This window comes from Callorhinus ursinus, unplaced genomic scaffold, assembly GCF_003265705.2.
Source record: "Callorhinus ursinus isolate GAN/ISIS: 27379988/994484 unplaced genomic scaffold, GSC_fseal_2.0 scaffold62, whole genome shotgun sequence".
In the NCBI taxonomy this organism is placed as follows: Eukaryota; Metazoa; Chordata; class Mammalia; order Carnivora; family Otariidae; genus Callorhinus; species Callorhinus ursinus.
In genome coordinates, this window is record NW_027397124.1 from 1,929,887 (window position 1) to 1,956,955 (window position 27,069).

The window sequence follows — 27,069 nt, forward strand, 5'->3', positions numbered from 1 at the left end:
AGCAGACTACTCCCACCACCCAATCCTTGGGACAGCATAGTCTGCCTAACATGGTTAAAATGGTACTCAAAAGTTTCAAATCCAAAACCAGTTGGCTACAAATAACTAATGGAAAGAAAAAAGTCACAAAAAAATCATCATAAAGGAAACAATGAAATGGTCAGATCTCCTGGTCCCATCTCAAGTCCAATTCCAGCTTACCACATAGGTCAGACAAGCCATGAAACTTCCTCAGGCAATTCAGGGTTAGGAGACAGGCTTTGAACGCTGGCTGCTGTGTAACCCTGGGTAAGTTACTTAATCTCTCTGAGCCTTTCAACTTTCTCATCTTGAAGATGGAGATATAACAGTATCTGCCCCATGGGGCTGGCTGAAGGTAATAAAAGGAGAGGATCATTAAGTGCTCTATACAGAACAGTTAGCTGCACCTGGGCAGTATCTTGAAATTATTGAATCTGGGTAATGAATATATAGAGATCATTACACTATTCTCTTTAATTTTGTATTTTTTTTAATTTTTCAAAATAAATGTTTGAACTTAGTTGTTACCTTAACGTTCTTTACAGAGGCATACCTCAGAGATATTGTGGGTTCAATTGCAGAGCATCACAATAAAGCAAATCAGTTTTTTGGTTTCCCAGTGTATATAAAAGTTATGTTCAAAATTAAAAAAAAAAAAAACAGGAGCATCTGGGTGGCTCAGATGGTCAAGTGTCCAACTCTTGGTTTAGGCTCAGGTCATAATATCTCAGTTATTGGACTGAATCCCACACTGGGCTCCTGGGGGAGTCAGCTTCAGATTTTCTCTCCTTCTGCCCCTCCCTTGTTCGTGCTCTCTTGTGTGCACGCTCTTTCTCTCCCTCTAAAATAAAATCTTTTTTAAAAATTTTAAAAATAAAATCAAAAAAACAAAAAGTTATGTTTACACTAAACTGTAGTTTACTAAGTGTGCAACCGCATTATGTCTAAAAAGCAATATACATACCTTAATTTTAAAATACTTTATTGCTAAAAAATGTTAACCACCATCAGAGCTTTCAGCAAATTGTAATCACTTTGCTGGTGGAGGGTCTTGTCTCGATGTTAGTGGCTGCTGACTGATCAGGGTGGTGGCTGTTGAAGGCTGGGATGGCTGTAGCAATTTCTTAAAATAAGACAACAATGAAATTTGCCACATTTGATTGACTCTTCCTTTCACAAATGATTTCTCTGAAGCACACAAGGCTATTTGATAGCATTTTACCCAGAGCAGAACTTCTTTCAAAACTGGAGTAGATCCTCTTAAACCCTGGGGCTACTTTGTCAACTACGTTTATGTACAATTCTAAATCCTTTGTTGTCATTTGAACAATCTTCACAGTATCTTCTCCAGGAGTAGATTCCATCTCAAGAAACCACTTTCTTTGTTCATCCATAAGAAGTAACTCTTCATCCATTAAAATTTTATCATGAAATTGCAGCAATTCAAATACAACAATATTTGAATATGTCTACAAGACTGCAAGCAGTACCAAAATGTGACACAGACACAATGTAAGCAAATGCTGTTGGAAAAATGGCACCAACTGACTTGCCCAGTGCAAGGTTGCCACAAACCTTCCATATGTAAAACAAAAACGAAAACAAAGGGGCACCTGAGTGGCTCAGTTGGTAAAGTGTCTGCCTTCGGCTCAGGTCATGATCCCGGAGTCCCAGGATGGAGTCCCACATCGGGCTCCCTGCTCAGCCAGGAGTCTGCTTCTCCCTCTGACCCTCCCCCATCTCATGTTCTCTCTCACACATAAATAAAATCTTAAAAAAAAAACAAACACCTACACACAAAGTTATCTGTGAAGTGCAATACAGCAAGAGCAATAAAACAAGGTATGCCTATATATAAAACACAGGCGAAATAAGGATCTCTAAGGTCTCTTTGGACTTTAAAACCCTATTATATATACCTGACTGGAAAGAGGGCTCAATTCCTAGGTGCAAATGAGGCAAGACATTCCAGAAATAAACTGAGACCACCAGTCATCTCCAAGAGTGATCACTGCATAATAATTGATGTTTTACACATAAATGTTCAATGACTGGATGTCGGACTAATTCCAGGCATTCATTACAAAGCACAAACCAAAATGGAACCAGCACTTCCAGATCCAAGCCCTCAATGATCTGAGACTCGTGTCTGGCCCAGGAAATAACCTGTATCTTTCTATTCTTTGTGGAGAAAAGACCAGTAAAAGACACAATGATGAGAATTGATCCTGAGGGAAGGACATAACCAAAAAATGCTATATAAATTGAATGAATTCATACCACAAAGGACTTTAAGGCTTTCTGAGGGAATTTTACATTCAAAAGATGGAACAGGCATTCATAATTAGTCATATTTGCTGACTATACAAATAAATGAGTAAAATATCAGCAAAACTTAAGAGAATCTATTATAAACCAGGAAAAACACCTATGACCAAATACACTTTGCACCAAGCTAAAATGGAATGGCTGTCTGAATTACACAACATACAAAGGTACATAAAATTTTAAAGACAGTAGAAATAGACCAAAAACAGGGGCGGGGGGAATTCTAGTACCTTGGAAAATGACATAATTTCACTTGAGAAAACATCATAAGAGTCATGATATGTTTCTGAAAGACAATACTGACCCCAGTGAAGTCACCTTCTGAAAAAAGACAAACCACACCTCTCTTCTCTAGCTCCAAGTGACCCTCAAAGCAGCATCTTCCTTTCTACTAAAGCAATGCAAAAGTAAAAGCAAGTTTTAAGAGCTAGAACCAGGGGCACCTGGGTGGCTCAGGTGGTCAAGTGTCCAACTCTTGATGTTTTGACTTTGACATCATCCAATATTACAAACCTATAACTACATAGTAGACTGTTAGAGTTCATGTCCCACTGGCTTCCAAAACACACCTTTCCATGTGTAACCTACCAACGACAGAGTTTTCCAAGTTCAAAAAGTCCTATCCAAAGTAGTCCTTCTCAACCAATCTACTAACTCCTGTTCATTTCTTCCTTCAGCTGTGTGACCTGCTTTGTTGGAGAGCTTCAGCATGATGTCTGCTGAAATTTCTGGAAGGGACAGCTATTAATTCCCCTTTGTGTGGTGAAAGGAGGTTTCAAATCCTCCAACAGATGGTTCCACCGACTGTTGGCCCAGATTAACTCACTTTCCTAACAACTCCCAGGGTAAAACAGGGCTGGGAATGGAGGACAGAGATAAGCAAGAGAGAGCTCTCAGCAAAAGAAAGCAGTATCTGTCATTCGTGGCCTTTCTATACCACTTTCTCTTCTTTTCCCACACATTACACTTTGTTCCCAATAGTCTAACGCTCTAAATCAGCTAAAATGCCTAACTTTATTATGGGAGAGGAAATGTGCAGTTACAGGATATGCAAAGCTGAGATCATGCAGAGTTATAATCATAGCTAAACCCAAAAGTCCTTCCAGCTGCTCACTCAGTCACTCCCCCAGAATCAAACTGCTAGTTGCTATGTCTCTGGAAAGATGTCTTTGCCTCTAATACAATCTGGCTCCATTTCTGATGTCTGACTGCTAACAGCTTTCAAGTCCTAGCCCTCCCGGCTTCCCTTTCTGCCCCACATGTGGGCAAGCTGGTAAGAAAGCCCAGGGCCCGCTCCTTTGGCACAGGCAGGAATTTCAAACCACCTAAGCACAGGAAGGCAGGCAAGGAAGACCTAAGCCAAGCTCATCTTCTCTACACAATAAAGCCAAGCCAGTCTCTTTTCCCTGCCCTCTGACCACACTGTCAACCTACTTCAAAGCCTGCCCCGTGCTCCGTGACAAAGATCCATTCTGTGAGTAGGAGCCTTCTCATACTCTCCTGCTGTGCATGTGGCCTCACAGTCTTTGACATATGAACCACATTTTGGGTAGGGTGCATCCCACCTCTGCAGAGTGGCAACAGCATTTCCCCAAGTAAATGACCCTGAATACTCCTGACTTCAAGTCTGCTCTAGGGTAGCCACTTAGCACACTGACTCCTTTAATGTCTCCCCTGACTCTGGCCATGAGAAACCCCTCTCTAATTAAAATAAGCAAGCATCCATTAGGAAGAAGGCGGCCTGAGGGCTGGTGCCCATTCTACCACTGACCAACCATATGCCTTGAGACTGACATTTATGAGTCTCATTTTCCACACCTCTGACACTCCCTAACTAGTAAGGTCATGGTGAGGATCAGAAGGGACAGGGTATAGGACATCACACCGACAACCACAAGGCCTACGCACACCATAGTCACCCGTGGGGGAGCCCACCTCCCTCAATACACCCTGCATTCCAGCTCCCTCCCCCAACACCCCACTTCCAGTCTCCTTCAGGCTCCCTTCTGTCTCTGCTCTAAAGGCTCTTGTTGGGAGCTACTAGTTCACTAAAACAAAACAAACCAAAAAGCCCTCCTAATAACTCTTCTCACGACACATACTCCACACTTTAGCCTAAGAAGCAACCAGAGAGGACCCCAGGCAAGCCCTTATAGGAAGTTAGTTTCCTAGGTTAGGACATGGATTAACACTACGCAAAATCTTTTCTTTTATATAGTAAAACACTGAAGATCACATGTCTTATCACACACACCGAGGCCAACATCTGAGGTCCCCTTCCAACTCCTAAGCCCTTTGGAAGACAGTTTTTTTGGTCACACCACAGAGAATCCACTTACAAAAGGAAAGCAACTTCTCCCACTTAAAAAACAAGATCTGCAGGGGCACCTGGGTGGCTCAGTTGGTTAAGCGTCTGCCTTCAGCTCAGGTCATGATCCCGGAGCCCAGGAGTCCCGGGGTCGAGCCCCACGTCAGGCTCCCTGCTCAGCAGGGAGTCTGCTTCTCCCCCTGCCCCTCACCCCACTTGTGCTCTCACACTCTCTCTCAAATAAATAAAACAAAATAAAATAAAAGGAAAAAACAAGATCTACAATAAAGAAAAACTCAAAAGCCAAGCAAATGTCCATTCTGAAAAATCTAAATATGACAAGAGTCACCTCCAGGTTAGTTATCCAAATAGCAGGGTTGGGATAAAGTGTGCAAAAAGCTCTTCCAACTCCTTAAGGTAATTGCTCCAGTACTCATGAACAATTTGTCATCAAATTAAACAAACAAAAAACACTGTTTAAAGTGCTGAGAAGCCAGGTCTTAACGTAAAAATGGACCCAGGTGAAATGTGGTCCCAGCTTTGGCACAGCTGTTTTGGACCAAAGTACTACTCAACCTCCCCAAGTCTCAGCTGCCTCAGCTGCGACACTGTACAGAGATCAGCCAGTACCTGTACTGCATTAGCATCTACATTCTGTCTAGTCATCCAAATGAACAAGGGAGCCAACTCCTGGAAAGAGCTGACTGTTGGAAATTACACACACACTCTGCCTGCCTCAGACATCTTCATGAGCTCAAACATCACTCACAAAAACACCTGACAGGGAGTGCTTGGGTGGCTCAGTAGGTTAAGCATCTGACTCTTGATTTTAGCTCAGGTCATGATCTCAGGGTTGTAGGATCGAACCCTGGGTCCGGCTCTTCGTTCAGCACAGAGTCTGCTTGTCCCTCTCCCTCTGCTCCTCCCCCCACCCTTGCTCTCTCAAATAAATAAATAAAATATTTAAGGGGGGGGGGAAAAAGAACACCTGACAGCTAGGAAAACAGCAAAACAGCCAGAAGTCAAATACGCAAATTCTTCAGTTATCTGGTGTCCTTCAACATCAAAGTTATCAAGAAATCACCAAATGGTAATCTATACATCCAGTAAAGCAGCCTCTTCCACCTTAGCATCCAGCAAAACAGGTAGCTATTTAACATGCCCTCCTTCTAATCCTAGCCCACAGGAGTTCATGCACTGATCTCATATTTATCAATGTCCTAATCCCTCTGGGACACTTTGTCCAGTACTAAGGACGAAAGATAAGAGCCTGGACCAAAGACGACAGACCTATAAATAATATAAGACAATAATATCAGTTGGATATATATACTTAACATCTATTACGTGCTAGTCCAGCAGTTCTCAAAATGTGGTCCCTGAATCCGTAGGGGTCCCCAAGAAACTTTCAGGGGTTCTGCAAGGTCAAAACTACTTGCATTGCAATACGAGGACTTTCTTGTGCCTTTTCGCTGTGTTAACAGCTGCTGTCATGGTGCAAATGCAATGGGGAGTAAATCTGCTGAACCCTTTACACAAAGCCAGGGAGTGACACCAAACTGTACCAGTAGTTATTCCATTTTTCACCTCACGCACTCAAAGGAGAGGTTAAAAAAAAAAAAAAGGGCTCAGTTTCACTTACGAATGCCCTTAATGAAGCAGTAAAGATTATTAGTTTTATTAAAGCTCTAGCCTTGAGTGAGTATCTTTTTAATATTCTGTGTGATGAAATGGGAAGTATTTCAATGGTCGCCTCAAGGAAAAGCACCTAAGTAATTGTTTGTGGATTGTAAGCCAACCTAGCCACTTTTTTCATAGGATATAAGTCTAAACTGAAAGAACAAATGATAAACCATGGCTATTCAGGCTTGTGTATTTGTTAATTTTTGAGAAAATATTTGACAAAGGAAGCCTTAAATTACTTCAAATACTTAAGGCCAATGATAAAATCTGAGCTTTCCCCAAAAGTCAGAACTCTGGAAAACTCCTATCTGCCATCACAATCTTAAAACTTCCCAATAATTAAAACACTTCTCTGATGAGATCAGTGATGAATCAAATGTAATTTTAGATAAATAGATAGATGACATACGTCAACATTAGGAAGATCTGCATAACTTAGTAAACCAGTATTTTCCAAATGATCCAAGCATGGTGTTATAAAATCTTGCTTGGGTAAAATATCCACCTCAGGTACAAAGTAGATTAATAAATTTTAATGTAACAGAACAAATGGTTCCAGATTCCACACTGCAACTAATCTTTAATAAACTGTCACCTGTCAAGTTTTGGTACAGTATCATAGCATATCCACATTATATTAAAAAGACTATAAGAAAAATTCTCCCAATCCCATAGCTAACATTATATTCAATAGTGAAAGTTTGAAAGGTTTTCCTCCAAGATCAGAGAAAAGACAATGGTAAAGAAGTAAAAGATCTATACTCCGAAAACTACAGAACACTTATGAAAGAAACTGAAGAGGACACAAAGGAATGGAAAAGCATTCCATGCTCATGGATCAAAAGAACAAACATTGTTTAAAATGTCTATACCACTGGGGCACCTGGTGGTTCAGTTGGTTAAGCATCTGACTGTTGGTTTCAGCGCAGTCATTATCTCATGGGTCATGGGATAGAGCCCCACGTTCAGCTCCACAATCAGTGGGGAGTCTGCTTGAGATTCTCTCTCTCTGCCCCTCCCCCCGGGGGCACACACATGCGCACACACTCCCTCTCTCTCTCTCAAATAAATAAAATTTTTTTAAATGTCTATACTACCCAAAGCAATCTACACATTCAATGCAATCCCTATTTCACAGAGCTGGAACAAGCAATCCTAAAATTTGTATCGAACCATAAAAGACACCAAAAGCCAAAGCAATTCTGAAAAAGAAAAACAAAATTAGAGGAATCACGATTCCAGATCTCAAGCTATATTACAAAGCTGTGGTCATCAAGACAGTATGGTCCCAGCACAAAAACAGACACAGAGATCAATGGAACAGAATAGAGAACCCAGAAATGGACCCACAACTATATGGTCAACTAATCTTTGACAAAGCAGGAAGAATATCCAAAGGAAAAAAGAAAGTCTCTTCAACAAATGGTATTGGGAAAACTGTACAGCAACATGCAGAAGAATGAAATTAGACCACTTTCTTACACCATACACAAAAATAAATTCAAAATGGATGGAAGACCTCAATGTGAGATAGAAAATCATCAAAATCCTAAAAGATGACACAGGCAGCTTCTTTGACCGCCACTGCAGCAACTTCTTGCTAGACATGTCACCACAGGCAAGGGAAACAAAAGCAAGAACTATTGGGACTTCATCAAGATAAAAAAGGAAACAATCAACAAAACTAAAAGGCAGCCTACAGAATGGGAAAAGGTATTTGCAAATGACATATCTGATAAAGGGTTAATATCCAAAATCTATAAAGAACTTATCAAACTCAACACCCAAAAAAACAAATAACCTAGTTAAGAAATGGGCAGAAGACATGAATAGACACTTTTCCAAAGAAGACATCCAGATGGCTAACAGAAACATGAAAAGATGCTCAACATCACTCATCATCAGGGAAATACAAATCAAAACCATGATGAGATACCACCTCACACCTGTCAGAATGGCTAAAATCAACAACAAACAACACAAGAAAACAACAGGTGTTGGCAAGGATGTGAAGAGTGCCCAAATGTCCACTGACTGATGAATACATAAAGAAAATGTCATCTATATATATATATATATATACAATGGAGTATTATTCAACCATCAAAAAGTGAAAACTTGCCATTTGCAATGATGTGGATAGAGCTAGCGTATACTATGCTAAGTGAAATAAGTCAGAGAAAGATAAAAACCATATGATCTCAGTCATATGTGGAATTCAAGAAAGAAAATAGATGAACATGTGGGAAGGGGGGAAAGAAAAAAAGGAGAGATGGAAACAAGCCAAAAGAAATTCTTAACAACAGAGAACAAACTGAGGGTTGATGGAGGGATGTGGGTGGGGAAAGGGCTAGATGGGTGATGGGTATTAAGGTGGGCACTTGTTATGATGAGCACTGGGTGTTGTAAGTGATGAATCACCGAATTCTACTCCAGAAACCAATATTGCACTGTATGTTAACTATCTAAAATTTAACTTAAAAAAAAAAGAACATGAAGGAAAAATTTAAAAAGAGAAAAAAGAGAAAGAAAGAAAGATACTCCAATCCCACAGTTAACATTACATTCAGTAGTGAAAGGTTGAAAGGTTTTCCTCCAAGATCAGAAAAAAGACAATGGTACCCACTCTCAGCACTCCTATTCAACATAATACTGAAAGTCCTAGCTAGAGTAATTGGGCAAGAAAAAGAAATAAAAGGCAGAAGAATTAGAAAGGAAGAAGTAAAACTGGCTCTATTTGCCAATGACATGATTTTATATACCAAAAAAATCCTAGACTCTACAAAAAAATTGCTAGATATAATCAGTGAATTCAGTAACGTTACAGGATAAAAACAAAAATCAGCCGTGTTTCTAAACACTAACAATAAATTATGTGAAAAAGAAATAAAGAAGACAATCCCATATAAATCATATCAAAAATAAAATAGCATCAAAAACAATAAAATACTTAGGAATTAATTTAACCAAGGAGGTGAAAGAGCTCGACACTGAAAACTACAAAACACTGATGAAATAAATCAAAGGAGATGCAAATAAATGAAAAGATATCCCATGTTCATGAATTGGAAGAATATTGTTGAAATATCTATACTATCCAAAGCCATCTACAGATTCAGCACAATCCCTATCAAGAGTATAATGGCATTTTTTACAGAAAGAACAATCCTAAAATTTATTTAGAACCACAAAAGATCCCAAAAAGTCAAAGCAATTCTAAGAAAGAAGAACAAAGCAGGAGGTATCACACATCCTGATTTCAAGCTATACTGTAAAGCTGTAAGCTGACAAAAACACACACAGGGCAAAGGAACAGAATCAACAGCCCAAAAATAACCCCATGTATACACAGTCAACAAATATCTGACAATGGAGCCAAGAATACTCAATGGAGAAAAGACAGTCTCTTCAACATATGGTGCTTGAATAACTTGAAATTTACATGTAAAAAAATAAAACCAGACCCCTAGCTTACACCACTCATAAAAATTAACTCTAAATGGATTAAAGACTTAAACATAAGACCTGAAACCATAAAACTCCTAGAAGAAAACATAGGAAAAACACTCTTCAACATGTGTCTTGGCAATGATTTTTTTGGATATAATACCTAAAGGACAAGCAAAAATAAATGGGACTGGTTGAAGCTAAGGCAGCCATAACTGATAATGGCAGGGAGTTTCCTGGCCTCCAGTCTCCAGTGTGACGTAGTTTTCCCTTCGCCCAAATCTCACCGCTGCCCTGGGCAACAGTCAAGCCGTCTGGGAAGGTAAATCTGTAAGTAGGCCCGAAAAAGGACCAAAGGTGACCAGACATCCCAGGCTTGAGTCAAGAATGTTAAGTCATCTTGGTAATACTGGGTTGGATGCCTAACGTTGCCGGGAAAAAGACCAGGAGAACTCTCAGGAAAAAACTTAGCTGTATCCAACAATTCAGATATGGCGGAAGTGAAGTCAATGTTTCGGGAAGTTCTTCCAAAACAAGGGCAGTTGTCAGTGGAAGATATAACCACAATGGTGCTGTGTAAACCCAAACTTTTGCCCTTAAAATCTCTGACTCTGGAAAAACTGGAGAAAATGCAGCAAGCAGCCCAGGATACGATTCGCCAACAAGAAATGGCAGAAAAGGAACAACAGCAAATAACTCACTGAATGGTAACTTTGCAGTTCTACAGAATACCCTGTCTTACTATTAACAATAGCTAGACAATAACTTGCATCTGTATACTGAAGATGGTGTGTGTTAATAAAACTGATAGTGCTTATAAAATAAAAATACCCAAAACTAATGAAACCTGTGAATTTAGACACACTCTGGTTTATACTGAACATGAGCAATTAAAAAACTGAACCCAAATTTTATTGTTCTTTTTTACCCAAGTCTTTAGAACTATAAATTACTGTTTCACCATTCCTATTACTGTTAAGACTCACAGATAACATTCTTAGGCACAAGTGACTAAATGCAACTTTTATATTCAGATAATCTTTACATGTTTATTAAAAACTGAACTTGAAGGTACATTCTAATCTTGTACAAAGCGTTTTGGGGCTTTTACATTATTATCTAATTTTAAAACTTGTTTATGAATTTTGTGTTTCATATTTAAGGCTATTTTGCCTGACCAACTGGTCCTACCAGTAATGACAAGACTGTATTTCTCAAACAAATATGATTTTTAAGAAACCTTCACTTATCAAGTAGTCCCCTGAGCTTTTAATGATACTGACTTTAAGGACTAAAGAATTGCTGGGCTACCTTTATCATCCAGGTATCAAACACAATTAAAACCCTAAAAATAGAAAAAAATATGGACTTGAAGGAGCCCATGAGATAAATATGAACATTAAATTTGGGGTTTTAGTTCTAAGAGACTCCCTAAAACCTGTAATGGGCATATTCCTAAGAATATGTTTGTTAATCTGAATATAATTCTTGGCTGGTTGCTATAATCAATAATAGACTATTTAAATTAGCATAGGCCTTGCTAAGTAATTAGGCTCTGCAAAAGAGGTTAGAAATGTGATCATTCTTTAGAGAACTATTATTAAACTGATAAGAACAGAACTATTATTTATTGGTAGCTACTATTTCTCAGACACTGGATAAATGTAAAAACTTTTTGTGTCTCTGAAGAATAACTCTGTAACACAAACATTAGTTGGTAACAGAACTTAAGAATGATGAAACGTATTGTATTTTTAAAATATCACTGAGCTTTAGAGAAGATCAAAAAACAAGTATGTATGCATTTCCCACAGATAATATTAAAAGAATTTACTACTGTACTTTTAAGTTTGCAAAGAACAAAATTTAAATTCACTAGGTTCAAATATGCTCCCTTATAGGATTTAAAATTTGCTGTGTAAAATAAAAGTTTTTAAAAAGACCTAAATATATGTACTCCCAATAAAGAATCAACACTGCCTCACAAAAAAAAGTAAAGTAAAAAATAAAATAAAAAATAAAAAAATAAATGGGACTATGTCAAACTAAAAAGCTTCTGCACAGCAAAAACAAACCAAAAAAAGACCAACAAAATGAAAAGACAATCTACAGAATGGGATAAAATACTTGCATATCATAGATCTGATAAAGGATTAATATCCAAAATATATAAAGAACTCATTAGTAAATAATAATAATCCAATCGAAAAATGGGCAAAGGACATAAAAAGACATTTTTCCAAAGAAGATATACAAATGGCCAACACATGAAAAGATGCTCAACATCACTAATCATTAGGAAAATGCAAGTCAAAACCATCATGAGATAACAGCTCATGCCTGTCAGAATGGTCATCATCAAAAAGATGAGATAACAAATGCTGGCAAGGATGTGGAGGAAAAGGAACTTTTGTGTACTGTTGGTGGGGATGGAAACTGGCAAAGCCACTACGGAAAAACGTATGTTTAACATATGTTTTCAATTATCTTCAGCATATACCTAGGAGTGGAATGGCTGGGTCATAGGGTAACTCTATGTTTAACTTTTTGAGAAACCACCAAACTGTTTTCCAGAGTGACTATACCATTTTATATTCCTGCCACAACGTATGAGGGTTTCAATAATTCTTAACACTGTAAATGGGGTCCTGAGATATAAATGTTTGAGGACTGCTGGGCTGAGGGAATACTGAGATAAAAGACAGTCCCCTTCCTCAATGAGGCCATTATGTACCACAGTTCAGACTCAGATTCAAAAATTACCTCTTAGAGCTTCTGAGATACAGTGCAGGTTAACAGCTTTCCTGCCCCCCAGCCCACCCCCAAGCATGGAGCAGTTCTCTGCCACTGTTGACTGTGGTTCTAACATCATTAATTGTCCCACCACTCGATTCTATTCTCTCATCTCTCCTTTACTTTGGTCCTTAATGTTTCTTTTTCTCCTAGTGTTTCTGCTGTGCTCCTTAGCTTTCCATAAAAGACTGACTTCTATATATATATTAACAGCAAGCAAATAGGGCACTTGATTTTTCTGCCCTTATTAAACTCCTCTTCATGCACCTGTCATAGTCTGAGAACTTGTTTCTTTACCTTCAAACACAATTTCCCTCAACTACTTGTAACTTTCAGTGGTGCTCCAGAATTCCTAGGGTATATTCTCCTTAACTGAAGTTTTGCAATATTTGTTACATTTGTGAAGCAGCAAAAATTAAGGCCTAACTATACCTAAACCAAGTGTCAAGATGATTTTTGGAGAGAGTAGCTTCCCCTGAATTTCACTACCCCACCAAAATTTAAATAATATCTCTCGATATTTAGAACACTGAAAAAGTGACCTTAGGAGCATAACCACAGAATTAGGAATGTGCTTTACAGTAAACACAACCCCAAAGCAAATTCTCCTTATATAAATTTTAACTGGAATTAAAGTATAAAACAAAATTGCATCATAATGACCCCTAAAGATGTCCATGTCGTAATACCAGAACTTAGGAATATATTACCTTTCATGGCAGTATGGAATAAAGTCACTAATCAGCAAACTTTAAAAGAGGGAGAGTATTCTACACATTACAGATGGGTCCAATGTAATGACCATGATCCTTGAAAATGAAAAGGAAGGCAGAAGAGGAAATCAGAGTGGTGAAATGTGAAAAAGGACTCAACCCACTGTGGCTGGATTTAAAGATGGGGAAGGGGCATTAGAGCCAAGAAAAGTGAGCAACTTCTAGAAGCAGGAAAAGGCAAGGATGTGGATTCTCCCCTAGAGCTTCTAAAAAGAAACATGGCCCTACTGCAGGATGACTTTTGCACACTGAGACCCAGAGGAGACTCCCAAGCTACAGCACTGTGAAGTAACAAATTTGTGTTGGTATAGGTCACTAAATTTGTGGTAATTTGTTATAGCAGCAACAGAAAACTAATGTAGTTTAAATCCCTGTTTTTATAATTACTGTTTCCTAGTAATTATATACTTTTAAGATTCCCACCCTCCCTGACTTCAATCCCCTACTCCCCAGCCTATTCCATAAGAAGCACTGATCTGTCCACTCTTCCCCTTGAGCTTTTTAACTTCCTTTCTTACAGTTTGAACCCTTATTCTTAAGCCCTTTTTTCTGTCAATTGACAAGTATCAGAGTACCTGCTTAGTACCACTTCCTAACAAGTGGTGACATGCTTTTGTCTCCTCTGAATCCTGTTTTTAACAATCCAAATTTCTTCCAAAGAAATTACAATGAAATTTCAAGGTGGCAATGACCACTTCTACCCCTTTTGTCAGCATTATCTTTGGCATTTTACCCATTTTCCAGACACATACCTCTAGTAGGCTATGAAAATAAATTGTTTCAGAATGCATGTATGACAAGCCACAAAACAGTTTGCCAAGATCAGAGTTGCAGCACCACTCAAAAGTATACCTTCAATTGGCTCAATTATGAAAGAGTACCTGTAACTGCAAAACATGTCAACATAATCTCTTGGTTTGAAAGTGTCATTTGTCACTGGTCTCTATGTCATAAGACATATTTATAGCACTAAAAATTAATGTGTACTCATTTATCACAAAGATAGATTACAGAAAAAACTCCCTGTGACTGGCTATGGAGGTCAACAGAGTGAGTACTCTTTTAAAATGTTTATATTGGTTTGTCGAATTCTCATAGAGCAAGCTTCTTTTCCTGTTTCTGTTAGAAGATATCTGTATTCCTACTGAGAAACTAAAGGATCAGCTACCCAGGAACAATGCCAAATGCATTAAAAATTAATAAGAAGAAAAATTAACCCCATGGTAATACTCCATCTCTGGTTTCATAAGCGTTATAGTATGTATACTTCACACAGCTGCCCTACTAAAACTTCAAAGCCTCAGCATTTGTTCTGAAAAGGGCCAAAAAATAAATCATTCAATATGCCCAGAGTTCTATAAGCAGAAGGACTTTAACTGGTAAACTTTAATTGTATAAGCTGTGCTCCTTGCTATAAATATTATGAACATCTAATTATGTGCTATTTCTAACTAGCTGTCAATCAAAAAAATGTACAAAATGGCACCATCAACCACACATTTACTACTTTCTTAGAATAAGTATTTCCCCCTACTCAATCACCATGAGAAAAATGAAACTGCTATTTGCATGGGGCACTTCAGAAAACAAATCAATATAGTCATAAAGAGGCATTCACTTCCTCTTTACTATACACATTTCAACACTGGAATGAAAGTACAAAGTAGAATACACCAGACTTTCATTCAATGTAACGGGGGGAGGACACTAATCCACTCTGCTCTACCCTTCATCATCTATCCAGATATTCAATCAAACATTGTTGTGAAGCAAGGAATCCATTATTAACAACTATAATGAGGTTTATTGAGCACTTACTTATTACATGCCAGGCCTAGGCCCCACCTCCCTAAGAAACAGGTTTCAGAATCCTCACTTTGTCAATTCACAAAATGATAGGATGTAACCACTCCAAACCATATCCAGTGAGAAACAGAGCCAGGATTCAAACTCAAGTTGGCCCAACTCAGGCATGTCCACTGACATCAATGTTTTCTTATTACATTTTACCATATTTAAGATTACTCCTGGGCTTGAAAATCCTTCCAATGTATAACCCAGCAGAGAAAATAAAAGTAACTTTAAGCAGTGTGTTTCAGTTCTCTATGAGATGATATACACAGTTACTAGCACATAATGAAACACAAAGGAGGAAGGCGGAGCAGGAAAGGGTAATTCCTGGCGAAAGCAGGAGCCAATGTGAGCAAGGGCACGTCAGCACACAAGCCAGGGATGGTTCACAGAATGATGAATGGAACAGAGTCTGTGAAGGCACAGAATCAACTCAAACTACCCCATGCACATTGCTAACAAGTGAAATGCCTCTTCCGCCTGACAGATAAATGAAGCAATCTGAATGCAGTGGCTCCCTTCTGCCTCCCATCCTCTCCTCCTTCCTCATTGTCAGAGTCAAGGGAATCCCTGGGAGGACCCCATCCTTTGCCTCCTCCTCTGGGTTAGCTCTTTAAATTATTTTGAATCTTTTCTTCTATACTGGCTCCATCCTCTGAGGCTTCAAAACACGTAAGTATCTGCCATGTGGGGAAAAAAAAATAACAACACACACCTCTTCACTTTCAAATCGCACCAATGAGTGATCTGTCCTCATTGCTGCATCCTTTGTTGCCTTTACTGTAGCGGTTTAGCTTCTGTTCCCATTTAAATCTTTAAGAAATACACCAGAGTACCATTAATAGCCCACTTAATGGAATGGAATTTACTCAGCCTCCACCAACTTGCCTGAACACTCAATACTGTTTATCACCCTCTTCATCTTGAAGTTTCCTTCCTTTGACTTTTGTGGCCGCCTCTCCTGGTTCCTGTCCTAACTGACCATCCTTTTCTGTCCCTCATTCCTCCCCCTGCCTTCCAAACATAGGTACTGAATTCCCAAGGCCTATGGCCGGTGCCATAGGAATAATTACATCTCTGTCCTGATCCTCCCTAAGCTCAAGTCCCAAACTTAAAATTGTGGGGAGGATGAAAACACCTGTCAAGGGGTGCCTGGGTGGCTCAGTCATTAAGCGTCTGCCTTCGGCTCAGGTCATGATCCCAGGGTCTTGGGATCGAGCCCCTCATCGGGCTCCCTGCTCGGCGGGAAGCCTGCTTCTCCCTCTCCCACTTCCCCTGCTTGTGTTCCCTCTCTCGCTGTGTCTCTCTCTGTCAAATAAATAAATAAAATCTTTAAAAAAAAGAGAAAAAAAGAAAACACCTGTCAAGACTGGTACAGACTTAGTTTGAAAAGGGCAGGATAAGACCTTTAGAAAGGCAGCTTGTGGAGGGCATCATGTGCCAGTGAGGGTCAGTGAAGGTCACGGAGGAGGGAAGTGACTTGTTCAAAGTAATGTCTGCAGAAAGTTAGCCTGGCGAGACTGTGAAGGATGGATTTAAAAGCAGAAACAGAGGCAAGGAAGACTACTCAGTCAAGCCTTGGGAAATAAAAACAGGAACTAGTGTAATAATAGTGGAAATAGGAAGAGGAGCTTCTGTGAGAGTCTGAATTGAGTGAACAATTCAGCTGTCCAGGTCCCTTGTCATCAATCAGCCAGTCCCTAACAGGTATCACCTTCCTCCGTGTCCTTGCCTGCAGCTGCGCAATGGGACTACCACCATCACCCATCTACGGTCCCTGGTTTTTTCTTGTTTGTTTGTTTTTTTAGATTTTTATTCATTTGAGACACACAGAGAGAGAGAACATGAGCAGGGGGAGAGGCAGAGGGAGACGGCGAAGGAGGCTCCGGGCTGAGCAGAGAGCCCGACACGGGGCTCGATCCCAGAACCCTGGGATCATGGCCTGAGCCGAAGGCAGACGCCCAATGATTTGAGCCACCCAGGCGCCCCTACGGTCCCTGTTTTGAAGGAACACACAGGCCAAGTAGGCAAGACAGGAAAAGACATCCAGCCTCTTTTTTAAAACCTCATAAAACAGTAAGTGAAATAAGCTACCAAGAGACAATCAACAATGAACAGGACTTCTATCCAAGATTAGATAAGAAGGCAGTAATAGGGAAAGTATGAAGTACTTCACATTACCTGGCCAAGTCTCTGGAATAACTGCACAGCAATAAAAACAGAGCAGAAGACTCTGAATCATTATCATCCAAGGTCTATAATTAGCTAAGTTTATAATTACAGTGTTCAATTTACCCTTCATACCTAGCCCGCTTCCAGGCACACAGCAAATATAAATCCTCAAAGAATATGTGGGGCAACAAAACTCACTTCCCCTCTATACCCTCACCTGTGAAATCCTGTGATTGATTTGTGAGGCTTGAATGAATATAAGGTAAAGGGCAAATCATCTGGGTAATTTACTGAAACACATGTTCCCCAGTCCCATGCCTATAAATTCTGATTTAGAAATCTGTATTTTTAGGTAATTTTGATGTATAAAAGTGTACAGGTCACACTTAAAAACATTCTTGAAGGTGGTGTGAAAAATTTAAAGTTACACAGGTTGGAATTCAAATGCAGTTTCTATGGTATTTGGTCACCTCTAACCTAATAAAAATATTGATTTCGGGGCCTCTAGGTGGCTCAGTCAGTTAAGCGTCTGCCTTCAGCTCAGGTCACGATTCTGGAATCCCGAGATCTAGCCCCACATCGGGCTCCCTGCTCAGCACGTCTGCTTCTCCCTCTTCCTCTGCCCCCTCCCCATTCATGCTCGCTCTCTCTCACTCACTCAATCTCTCAAATAAATAAAATCTTAAAAAAAAAATACTGATTTCTCTGAGGTCGAATTTATGAAATACTCACATATGTGATTGTACATTAGTAGACTTAGTCTCAGGAACACATTTCAGTTGCAAATGTTTATATATCTTCAGCTCACGTAAGTGTTAGTTCGGCACGATAAAAATCCTATGAAAATCTCAGGCAAGATAAACCCAACAAGGAAAACCCAATGGAGCAGTTTTCTCAAAAGCGTATGTTAAGCCAAGAACTTATTCTCTTAATTTGTATTTTCATAATTCTTTCCCATAAACAATTGATTTCTTTTGTATTTTCTGAAAGCAGGAATCCCAAGTTTTCAGTGATTACTGATACAGTTCTATTTAAGTCTTCCCAGGACCACAGCTTTCCTAAACTCTGTTGAGCCTTTTACCCTTGGCTTTGCAAATATGATTAACAACAAACCTACCCCTGACACCAAACAATGTTCATACACTTAATAGTTTGGCCAATGCTTCTCCAGGGATGAAATACAGTGCTGATGAGTCCAAGGTCACAGGCAGAATCTCTGTCAAGGCTCATTTGTCCTGCTTTGTCCCTCTATCCCACTGATAACCACATGGAAGTCATCACCCAGAGTCACCAGTACTTACTCTTACTGTCTACTTACTATCCTGTCTACAATACAACGCAAGGCCATTCCTGCCTGATAATTTATTAGTCCAGACTGCTTTTTATAAGTTTAGCACTGGACTACTTCCACAAAGCAAACTGGACAGATTTCCATGATGTCAGATCAGCAGGAAGTTCCTCAAGATAACAGACAAGCTACCACTACTCCATCCTGTACACCAGAAACACTGAATGATTTCTGAATATAAACAGTGATAAGATCTCAGAATTCAGTAGTGGAAAGCACACCAGCTTGCAGTCTGGAGATCTGCTCACTGAGCCCAGCCTTACGACCTCAGATAACTCTGAGCCTTGATTAAGGAGAGTCCAGTAAAATGATCTCTGAGGCCCCTCAGAGGATCTAAAAATCTATGATCTTATGACTCTCCATCAAAAATCTTCTTTAATGCCAAGTGAGAAGGGCACTCCCCATGACAGTCTGTGGAGCAGCCATTGCTCCAAGGCATCACTGAGCTCCACCTCTGGGGAGCACTTTGAAAACACTATAAAATGAGGATATATCCTGCAATTGTTTTACCACAAACCTGGGAATGGCAGAGATATGCCTATGACAGTTGAACAGAGTATAAAATGATGACCCTAGTCTACCACATCCATGAAAATAATAAGTATATACAGATGAACACCTGGTAGCAGATGGAGAGAAGCAAAAAACTCAAGACAATTTCATATAAGAAAAATTCAGAATAACAGCATAGCAATTCAATTTTAAAAGCTCTTTTCTGCAAATTAGGAAAAGACTATGATTATTCCATTTTTGCGGCAGAGTAGTTTCTGCAAATCAGTGCTAGAGATGAGGATGAAAGCCTGAACCCCAGAAAATCGACAAGACTCGTCCAAGGTCATGCAGCTAAAGACTGAATGAACACCGTACCAGGTCTCCCAGTTTCTGGTTAGGTATTTTTCCACTACAGAGCTGCTTTCCCAAATAAGCAGTGCTAACGACTCAGCAGCTTCATCTCTGATCAATTCCGGATTCTATCCATTTGTACTTTCAAGAGTTCCTTTAGCATGTGCACCTAAATCACTCTTCTGATGATTTTACCTATTTCCTCAAATTGATACAAAAATAAATAAGTAATGCCCTTCTAAGTATTAACCAAGCATTTTAAACCAGCATCTATACTCTAAAGTGTTTTTTTTGAGATTTTATTTATTTATTAGAGAGAGAGAGAAACAGCATGAGAGGGGAGAGGGATGTGGGACTTGATCCCAGGCCTCCGGGATCACGACCTGAGCCGAAGGCAGTCACTTACCCAAATGAGCCACCCAGAGTTTTAAAAAGGGTATGGCGGGGGGGGGGGGGGGGGTGTATGTGGATTAGATAAAATTAGAAGTCCCCTGAGAGTAGGTTTGTTCAATGGAATTTTTAACTTCTGGTAATTGAGACATGCCTTTTTCTGGTTTAGGAAAATGATGTTTAAACTGCAGAGCTGTGAAAATGTCCAGGGAAAAGATACATTTATACAGGTATGTCCTGACAACCATGCCCACCTCCAGATTGTACTGCTCACAAGGGAAGATGCACTCTAACAAACAGTGACTTCTCTAGAAGAGGCCACCTCAGGGAAGCCAGCCTCTTTCAGAACTGCATTCCAGAGATGTCTAAACTGTCCCAAGTTTTAAAGTACTTGTTTTACTCTTTAAAATCCATGAAATTTAAGCCCATGTTATCTCATAAGAAATGACCTTTATCTAGCAATATTAATAACTAGGATTTACTGATTGCTTCCTTTGTACCAAATACTTTATCTTTTCTTTCATTTTTATCACTAAAACAATTCCATGATGTAGAGATTTTTATTATCCCCATTTTACAGAAAAAGAAGATGAGGCGGAAGAAAGTTAAGTAACAGGCCCCGGTTTCTCACAGCTAGCCAACCTGAAGCCAGAATGAAGAGACCCAGTTCCTGACCCCTGGGTCTTCCTGCCTTTCAATAACTTTAAAGGTAAGAACAGCCAATGACACTGAGAAATACCCCTGTCTCCAGAGAGGACTTCTAATTTCCTTCATTTCTTAACTCCCCCTCCAATATAATCTATTCACTAATATCCAATGAATCCCCTAAAAACTCCAACTCAATCATCACATCACTCCCTGCTAAAAAAACATTCCTCACTGCCTAAGAATAAAGCTCAAATTCCCGAGCCTTCCACGGGGCCTCAGATGACTTCTCCAGTCTTCTCTCTTCACTCCTATATGAACCTTTCACAGTGCCAGAATTAGTCTCTGAAACGCTTGCTTCAAATTCACTTTATTCGAAAAAGAATTACCAGGCACCTACTGGTATCACTTATTCCATTACTTTCTGTTGAGCATCTCCTAGTGCCAGCACTGTGCTAGATTCTGGGGTATGATGGTAAACAGGAGGGGCATGGCCTCTGCCCTCACAGAATTGAGAGGCAAGCCTTCATACCACACTCCATGCCTCGGAAAGCTCATTCTCTCCTTTTCATCAAAATTCCACCTAGGCGCCAAGGTTCAGCCTGAGCCTCCTCCTCCTTCTGATTGCACCCATGGTTTCCCTCCTCCCACGTGGGTCATGTGGCCTGCAACACTCACACAACACTACCCGTCAGTACCCCTGAGTTTCCTCCTCCACGGCTACATCAAACTCGGTAATGAGCATGAAGCATGACACAGTGCCAGGTGCTCAATAAACATTAATCCACTCGTCTCTTCCACCTTTTTATAAAATAATGATTTCTTATTTTGTAACTTTTCACTGTTATTCTTATTTCCCACATAAACTCTATTCTTTAATGAGCAAGTACTGTTATTCCCATCTATATACAGCCCTACATTTTCATATGTTCAGTACTTATTAAAAGAAAAGATCTTTCATCATCCATTCTAAAGTTTGAGGATTTCATCTCCCTGCTAGTAATCATGCACTGTCCCAGGCTGTTTCAGTATAGGTCCATTTCCACCACAACTTTAAAATTATTTCAAATAATGCAAGTAAACAGGCATATGAAAAGATGTTCCACATCATATGTCATCAGGGAAATGCAAATTAAAATGAGATACCACTACACACTACACGCCAAAATACAAACAATAACAATACCAAATGCTGGCCAGGATGTGGAACAACAGGAACTCTCATTATTTTTTTTTTAAGATTTTATTTATTTGACAGAGACACAGAGAGAGAGGGAACACAAGCAGGGGGAGTGGGAGAGGGAAAAGCAGGCTTCTCGCTGAGCAGGGAGCCAGAAGCGGGGCTCGATCCCAGGACCCTGGGACCATGACCTGAGCTGAAGGCAGACGCTTAACGACTGAGCCACCCAGGCGCCCCAGGAACTCTCATTATTAACAGAATGGTGGGAATGCAAACTGGTACTCTGGAAGACAATTTGATGGTTTCTTACAAAGATGAAGATATTTTTACCATAATCCAGCAATCACACTCCTTGGTATTGACTCTAAGGAGCTGAAAACTTATGTCCACACAAAAACTTGCTTGCAGATGCTTATAGCACTTTCTATTCATAATTGCCAAAACTTGGAAGCAACCAAGATGTCCCTCAGTAGGTGAATGGATAAACAATGATACATTCAGAAGATGGACTATTATTCAGCACTCAAAAGAAAATGAGCCATCAGCCATGAAAAGACATGGAGGAAACTTGAATACATATTACTAAGTGAAAGAAACTGTACAGGCCAAGGGCAGGCTGCTCCAAAACGTGCATACTGATTGGTATACTGATTATTCTGAACGAAAGGTACTTAAGAGACATCCTCCCTAAGAAGGATATTCAGACCCTCCTCCATCTCCCTAAAAGCAGGAACTAAATCTCCCATGGAAAAGCTACCCTCAGGGCACCTGCATGGCTCAGTCAGTTAAGCGTCTGCCTTTGGCTCAGGTCATGATGATCTCAGGGTCCCGGGATCAAGCCCTGCATCAAACCCCACACTGAGCCCCCCATCAAGTCCCACATCAGGCTCCCTGCTCAGCAGAGAGTCTGCTTCTCCCTCTCCTTTTGCCCCTCCCCCTTCACTCATGATCTCTTTCTCTCGCAAATAAATAAAATCTTAAAAAAAAAAAAAAGCTACTCTCTCTGTACCAGGAGCTAAAGAGACGTCCTTATCACCAGAGATAGGAAATTTAGAGTACACAATGCTGTTTAAACAACCCTTGTTACTTTTTACAAATTTAGTACCCCAACCCAAATTGTTTAGAATTCCTTACTAATGGACACTCCCAAAGTTAAGTTTTCTTTGTCCTGTCAATTCCTTGCAGATTTATTGTCCCTTTGTCTGAAAAGTATAAAAATTGCCTGCCTCGGTCATTTCTTTCTCAATTTCCTTATTTGCCTCTGTGCGCACATAATAAAACGTTGCTTATTTCACCTGTTAATCTGTCTCATGTAAATTTAATTCATAGTCCAGCTGGAAGACCTTAATGGATAGAAAAGAATTTTTCCTTCCCTTCAAACCAATCTGAAAAGGCTGTATACTGTGTGATTCCAACTATATGACATTCTGGAAAAGGCCAAGTTTGGAAACAGTAACAAGATGAGTGGCAGCCAGGAGTTGGGGTGGAAGGGAGGAACAAACAGAAGATGTGCAGAGGATTTTAGGGCAGTGAAAATATTCTGTATGAAATGATAATGATGGATATTGTCCAAAGACACAGAATATAGAACACCAAGAGTGGACTCTAAGGTAAACAATGGACTTTGGGTGATTATAATGTGTCACTGTAGGCTCATCAATTGTCACAAATATACCACTCTGGTGGGGGGATTTTGATAAAGGGGGAGGCTATGCATGGGGGGGCAAGGGATCATAGGAGAAATCTCTGTACTTTCTTCTCAATTTTGCTGTGAACCTGAAACTGCTCTGAAAAAACACTGTCTTTAAAAATAAAGATAAGGGGCACCTGCGTGGCTCAGTCGTTAAGCGTCTGCCTTCGGCTCAGGTCATGGTCCCGGGGTCCTGGGATGGAGCCCCACATCGGGCTCCCTGCTCATCGGGAAGCGTGCTTCTCCCTCTCCCACTCCCCCGCTTGTGTTCCCTCTCTCGCTGTGTCTCTCTCTGTCAAATAAATAAATAAAATATTTTAAAAAATAAAATAAAGATAAAAAACAATGCAAGCCACTTTCTTTCAAGAAGACTCTGAACTTGAGACCTTTCTCAAAACAAAGATAAGAGCGCATCCTAACCAAAAGTGTGAAAGAAAGGCCCCCTTTTGTCCCAAATGTAAAATAAGCATCTGTTTTCAATGCCAGACTGGAAGCCATGACCGACAGCTGGCTAAGTCCAGAAGAAGATGTGCCAGCCTCACAAACACCACACCACTGTGCTTAGGTGGGCCTTTGTATCAGAGAAGGCGGCAGCACTGGTGCCCAGGGCAAGAACACAGAGCCGTGTTCCTCAGCCCAGGAAGAGAGGGCGAAAGAGCTCCAGACTTGCCGTCCCGTCCCAGGAACCAGGATTCTCTATTAAGCGACGCAACAGGCAGCATGCACAGAACCCCAGGCAGAGAGAATGTTGGCAAGAGCTCCCAACAGACTAGCCAAATGAGCTACAACCTCCCTCCACAGAGGCCCCTTTAAAGATATCACCCCAATGTCAACCTGGGTCACTTTATTTTTGCCCTGAATGAAACAGAAAAAATAGACAAGATTTATGAATATGTAGATGCTACCTTAAAGCTTCCTTTGTGTAAACATAAAACCCCTAAAATGTTTCTCATTCTGAGGAACCACCTCTCACAAATGCCAATTTAGAGGGTAAACTGGCACAACCTTGTGGGGAAGGTGGGAGCAGGTGGCCAACAGGGAGCATTTTAGCAATGTACATTAAGCAAAACAAAAATCTAAATATATACCTACCCTCTGACTTAGAAATGCTAATCCTAAGAATTTCCTAAGGAACAAAGATGTAGCCCCAAAACATATGTGATTAGTCTTCTAAGAATTTTTTGAAATATAAAAATTGTCCGTAATATAAAAAAGGATGATAAGTAAATGATGGCAGGGTCATAAAACAGACTACCATACAGTGATTAAAAATGATGAGACAGAAGTATGTTTACTGACATGGAAAAGCTAAAGTGAAAAAAAATCTAAGTTTTTTAACAGTACCCACAAGGTAGCTCTCATAGAAGGTAAGGAAACAAGGGCAAGGAAACAAGTAACACTGTTTCCACAGCAAGGCAATTAAAACCCTTTTAGTGGAGATTTTATGTTGAACAATGGACAGTTCAGTTACCGTATGAACATCTCTGTCCACTCCCTTCAAAGCACACCACTCAAGGAAGTAGCAATGACAGCACAGGACCTGTGCTATCCAACAATAGCCATAAGCCATATATGGCTATCTACATTTAGATTCTTTAAAATTAAATAAAATTTAAAATTCAGTTCCTGGTCACACTACTCACATTTCAAGTGCTCAATAGCCACATGTGGCTGGTGGCTACCATATTAGACAGCACAAATATGGAACACTTCCATCATCACAGAAACTCTACTGGAGGGCACTGCCCTAGCACAAAAGGAAAAGAGTAGGTTCAAAGAAGATAAAATAGGGCTTAACTAATAAAGAATGGACGTGCATGCAGCCCAAGCTTCCAGGTTTGGTGACACACGAAGCTATAGCCTGGCCTATACAGCAACTGCTGTAAAACTGCAAACTCTCATCTGTTAATAGAGATGTCAACAATAACTGATAAAAAACATAAAGTATGCATCTAAGTAAGTGAAATCCTGTGAAGCTGAAACCTACAAATGTTAACCTTAGTCCAGTGATATATCCACTGCACAAAAAGACTTCCACACTGTTCTTGGAAATGAATCCCGTTCATTTCAGAAACAAACAAAAACCCATCATTTCTTAAATTTAGACCCAAATCAGTATTAAAGCCTTTGATCACTCAACTTGTACATGAAGCCCCAAATCAACATGCTGCTTTTTGCAAAATAATCTAATTTATTCTCAAAAAGCAAATCATTGCTGCTATCCCATCAAGAAAACATGTGTAACAAGCTGAAAGGAAATTACTATTTTCAGAAAGCCAGTGACCTCACTGAGATGCACTTATTGCACGTATGTACACAAATTGATATCTTTGGTATCTACACATATAGACACAGAAAATGAGAAAGAACAAGTACACATTTACTAAACACTCTAACACTGCATCTTCATCCTCCTAAGATACATCAACTCTTCATTTTTCAGGTCAATGAACATGAACAAGGAACTCAACCATCTAAAAAGAAGAGAATCTCTTCCCATTCCCTACAACAGACAAACAAATGTCTTCTATCTGGTTTTGTGATACACTAATAATTCTGTAGCTGATAAATCAGTCTAATCATTTTTAACTTATTTTGAGAGAATTTTCAGATTACAGAAGAACTGTAAAAATTTTAGAGTTCCCATATTATACTTTTCACTCAGCTTCTCCTAAGGTTAATACCTTATACAGGCAAAATATAATTTTCTAACTAATATTGATACTACTAGCTAAAGATTTTATTTAGATTAATAATTCCTTTCTTTTTATCTAATATTACACTTAACTGGAAATTTCTAAAATACAAAGATTAATGGGGGCAAAAGAGAACTGACAACTCAGAACCCATGGAAGTTAATCAAAAACATCTCAATTTGGAATAGGTAACCCAGTGGCAGGTAATCCTGACAGTAACAGCATACAAATCGGAGACCATTTTAGCTCTGGTTATTTATTCTTCTGTGGCTTTTAATTTGTGGAGTTTATAATTTATTCAATTGGTAGTAGGAAGCACTGAAATGTTTCCTTATTTGTTAAGCACAGAAGAAATAAATCTAGGGTTTCTTTTGACCTTAAGATATTAACACTGCAGTAAAATAGTCAACCACTCATTCTACCCAAGTCTTTATATCATGAGGACAGTTAAACATATATGTGTAAATATTTTTTTTTCTTTTCTAGCTGAGTATCAAATTTATGTTACTCTTGCTTTCAATTTCAAATGCCCTCCAGAGAAAATAATCAATGTCCTCCAGGAAAGATAACCTATCTTATTTATACTCCATAAAACCTCACCAGCTCAATAAACATTACCAGGTAAGTTTAAGACAGAACTGACTCTTAAGTATGAAGCCCAGTGATAAAAATCTTTCACCTGTATTTGGAATTTTCTACCTTCCAAAGCGTTAATGTCCAAATTTCAACATGATGCAAAATACATTTAAGTTGACTATTAAACATATCCTAACTGGCTAGTCTCACAAGCATATACATGGTGTACCTGGGACTTATACCAACACTAGAACTCATAATAAAAAATGTCCACATTTGGGGCACCTGGGTGGCTCAGACGGTTAAGCGTCTGCCTTCGGCTCAG

At 39.6% G+C, this 27,069-nt stretch overlaps 2 protein-coding genes across 5 annotated transcripts in view; one reads left to right on the forward strand and one right to left on the reverse strand.

The window, feature by feature from the left end:
• The window catches only part of CCNY (cyclin Y), a 304,247-nt gene that overhangs the window by 177,378 nt on the left and 99,800 nt on the right, over nucleotides 1-27,069 (reverse strand). Inside the window, exon 1 of one of the 4 annotated variants that reach the window (XM_073885513.1) lies at nucleotides 23,610-23,729. The exons of the other annotated variants lie outside the window; for them this stretch is intronic. The gene's annotated coding sequence lies outside the window, so the exon portion shown is untranslated. Of the gene's footprint in view, nucleotides 1-23,609; nucleotides 23,730-27,069 lie in introns of those variants that run through there. 4 annotated transcript variants of the gene reach the window in all.
• Nucleotides 10,070-10,619, forward strand: LOC112834419 (BBSome-interacting protein 1). Its single transcript, XM_025885881.2, has 2 exons — nucleotides 10,070-10,117; nucleotides 10,162-10,619. The coding sequence occupies exon 2, from the start codon at nucleotides 10,279-10,281 to the stop codon at nucleotides 10,489-10,491; it is 213 nt and encodes a 70-aa protein (XP_025741666.1). The 5' UTR covers nucleotides 10,070-10,117; nucleotides 10,162-10,278; the 3' UTR covers nucleotides 10,492-10,619.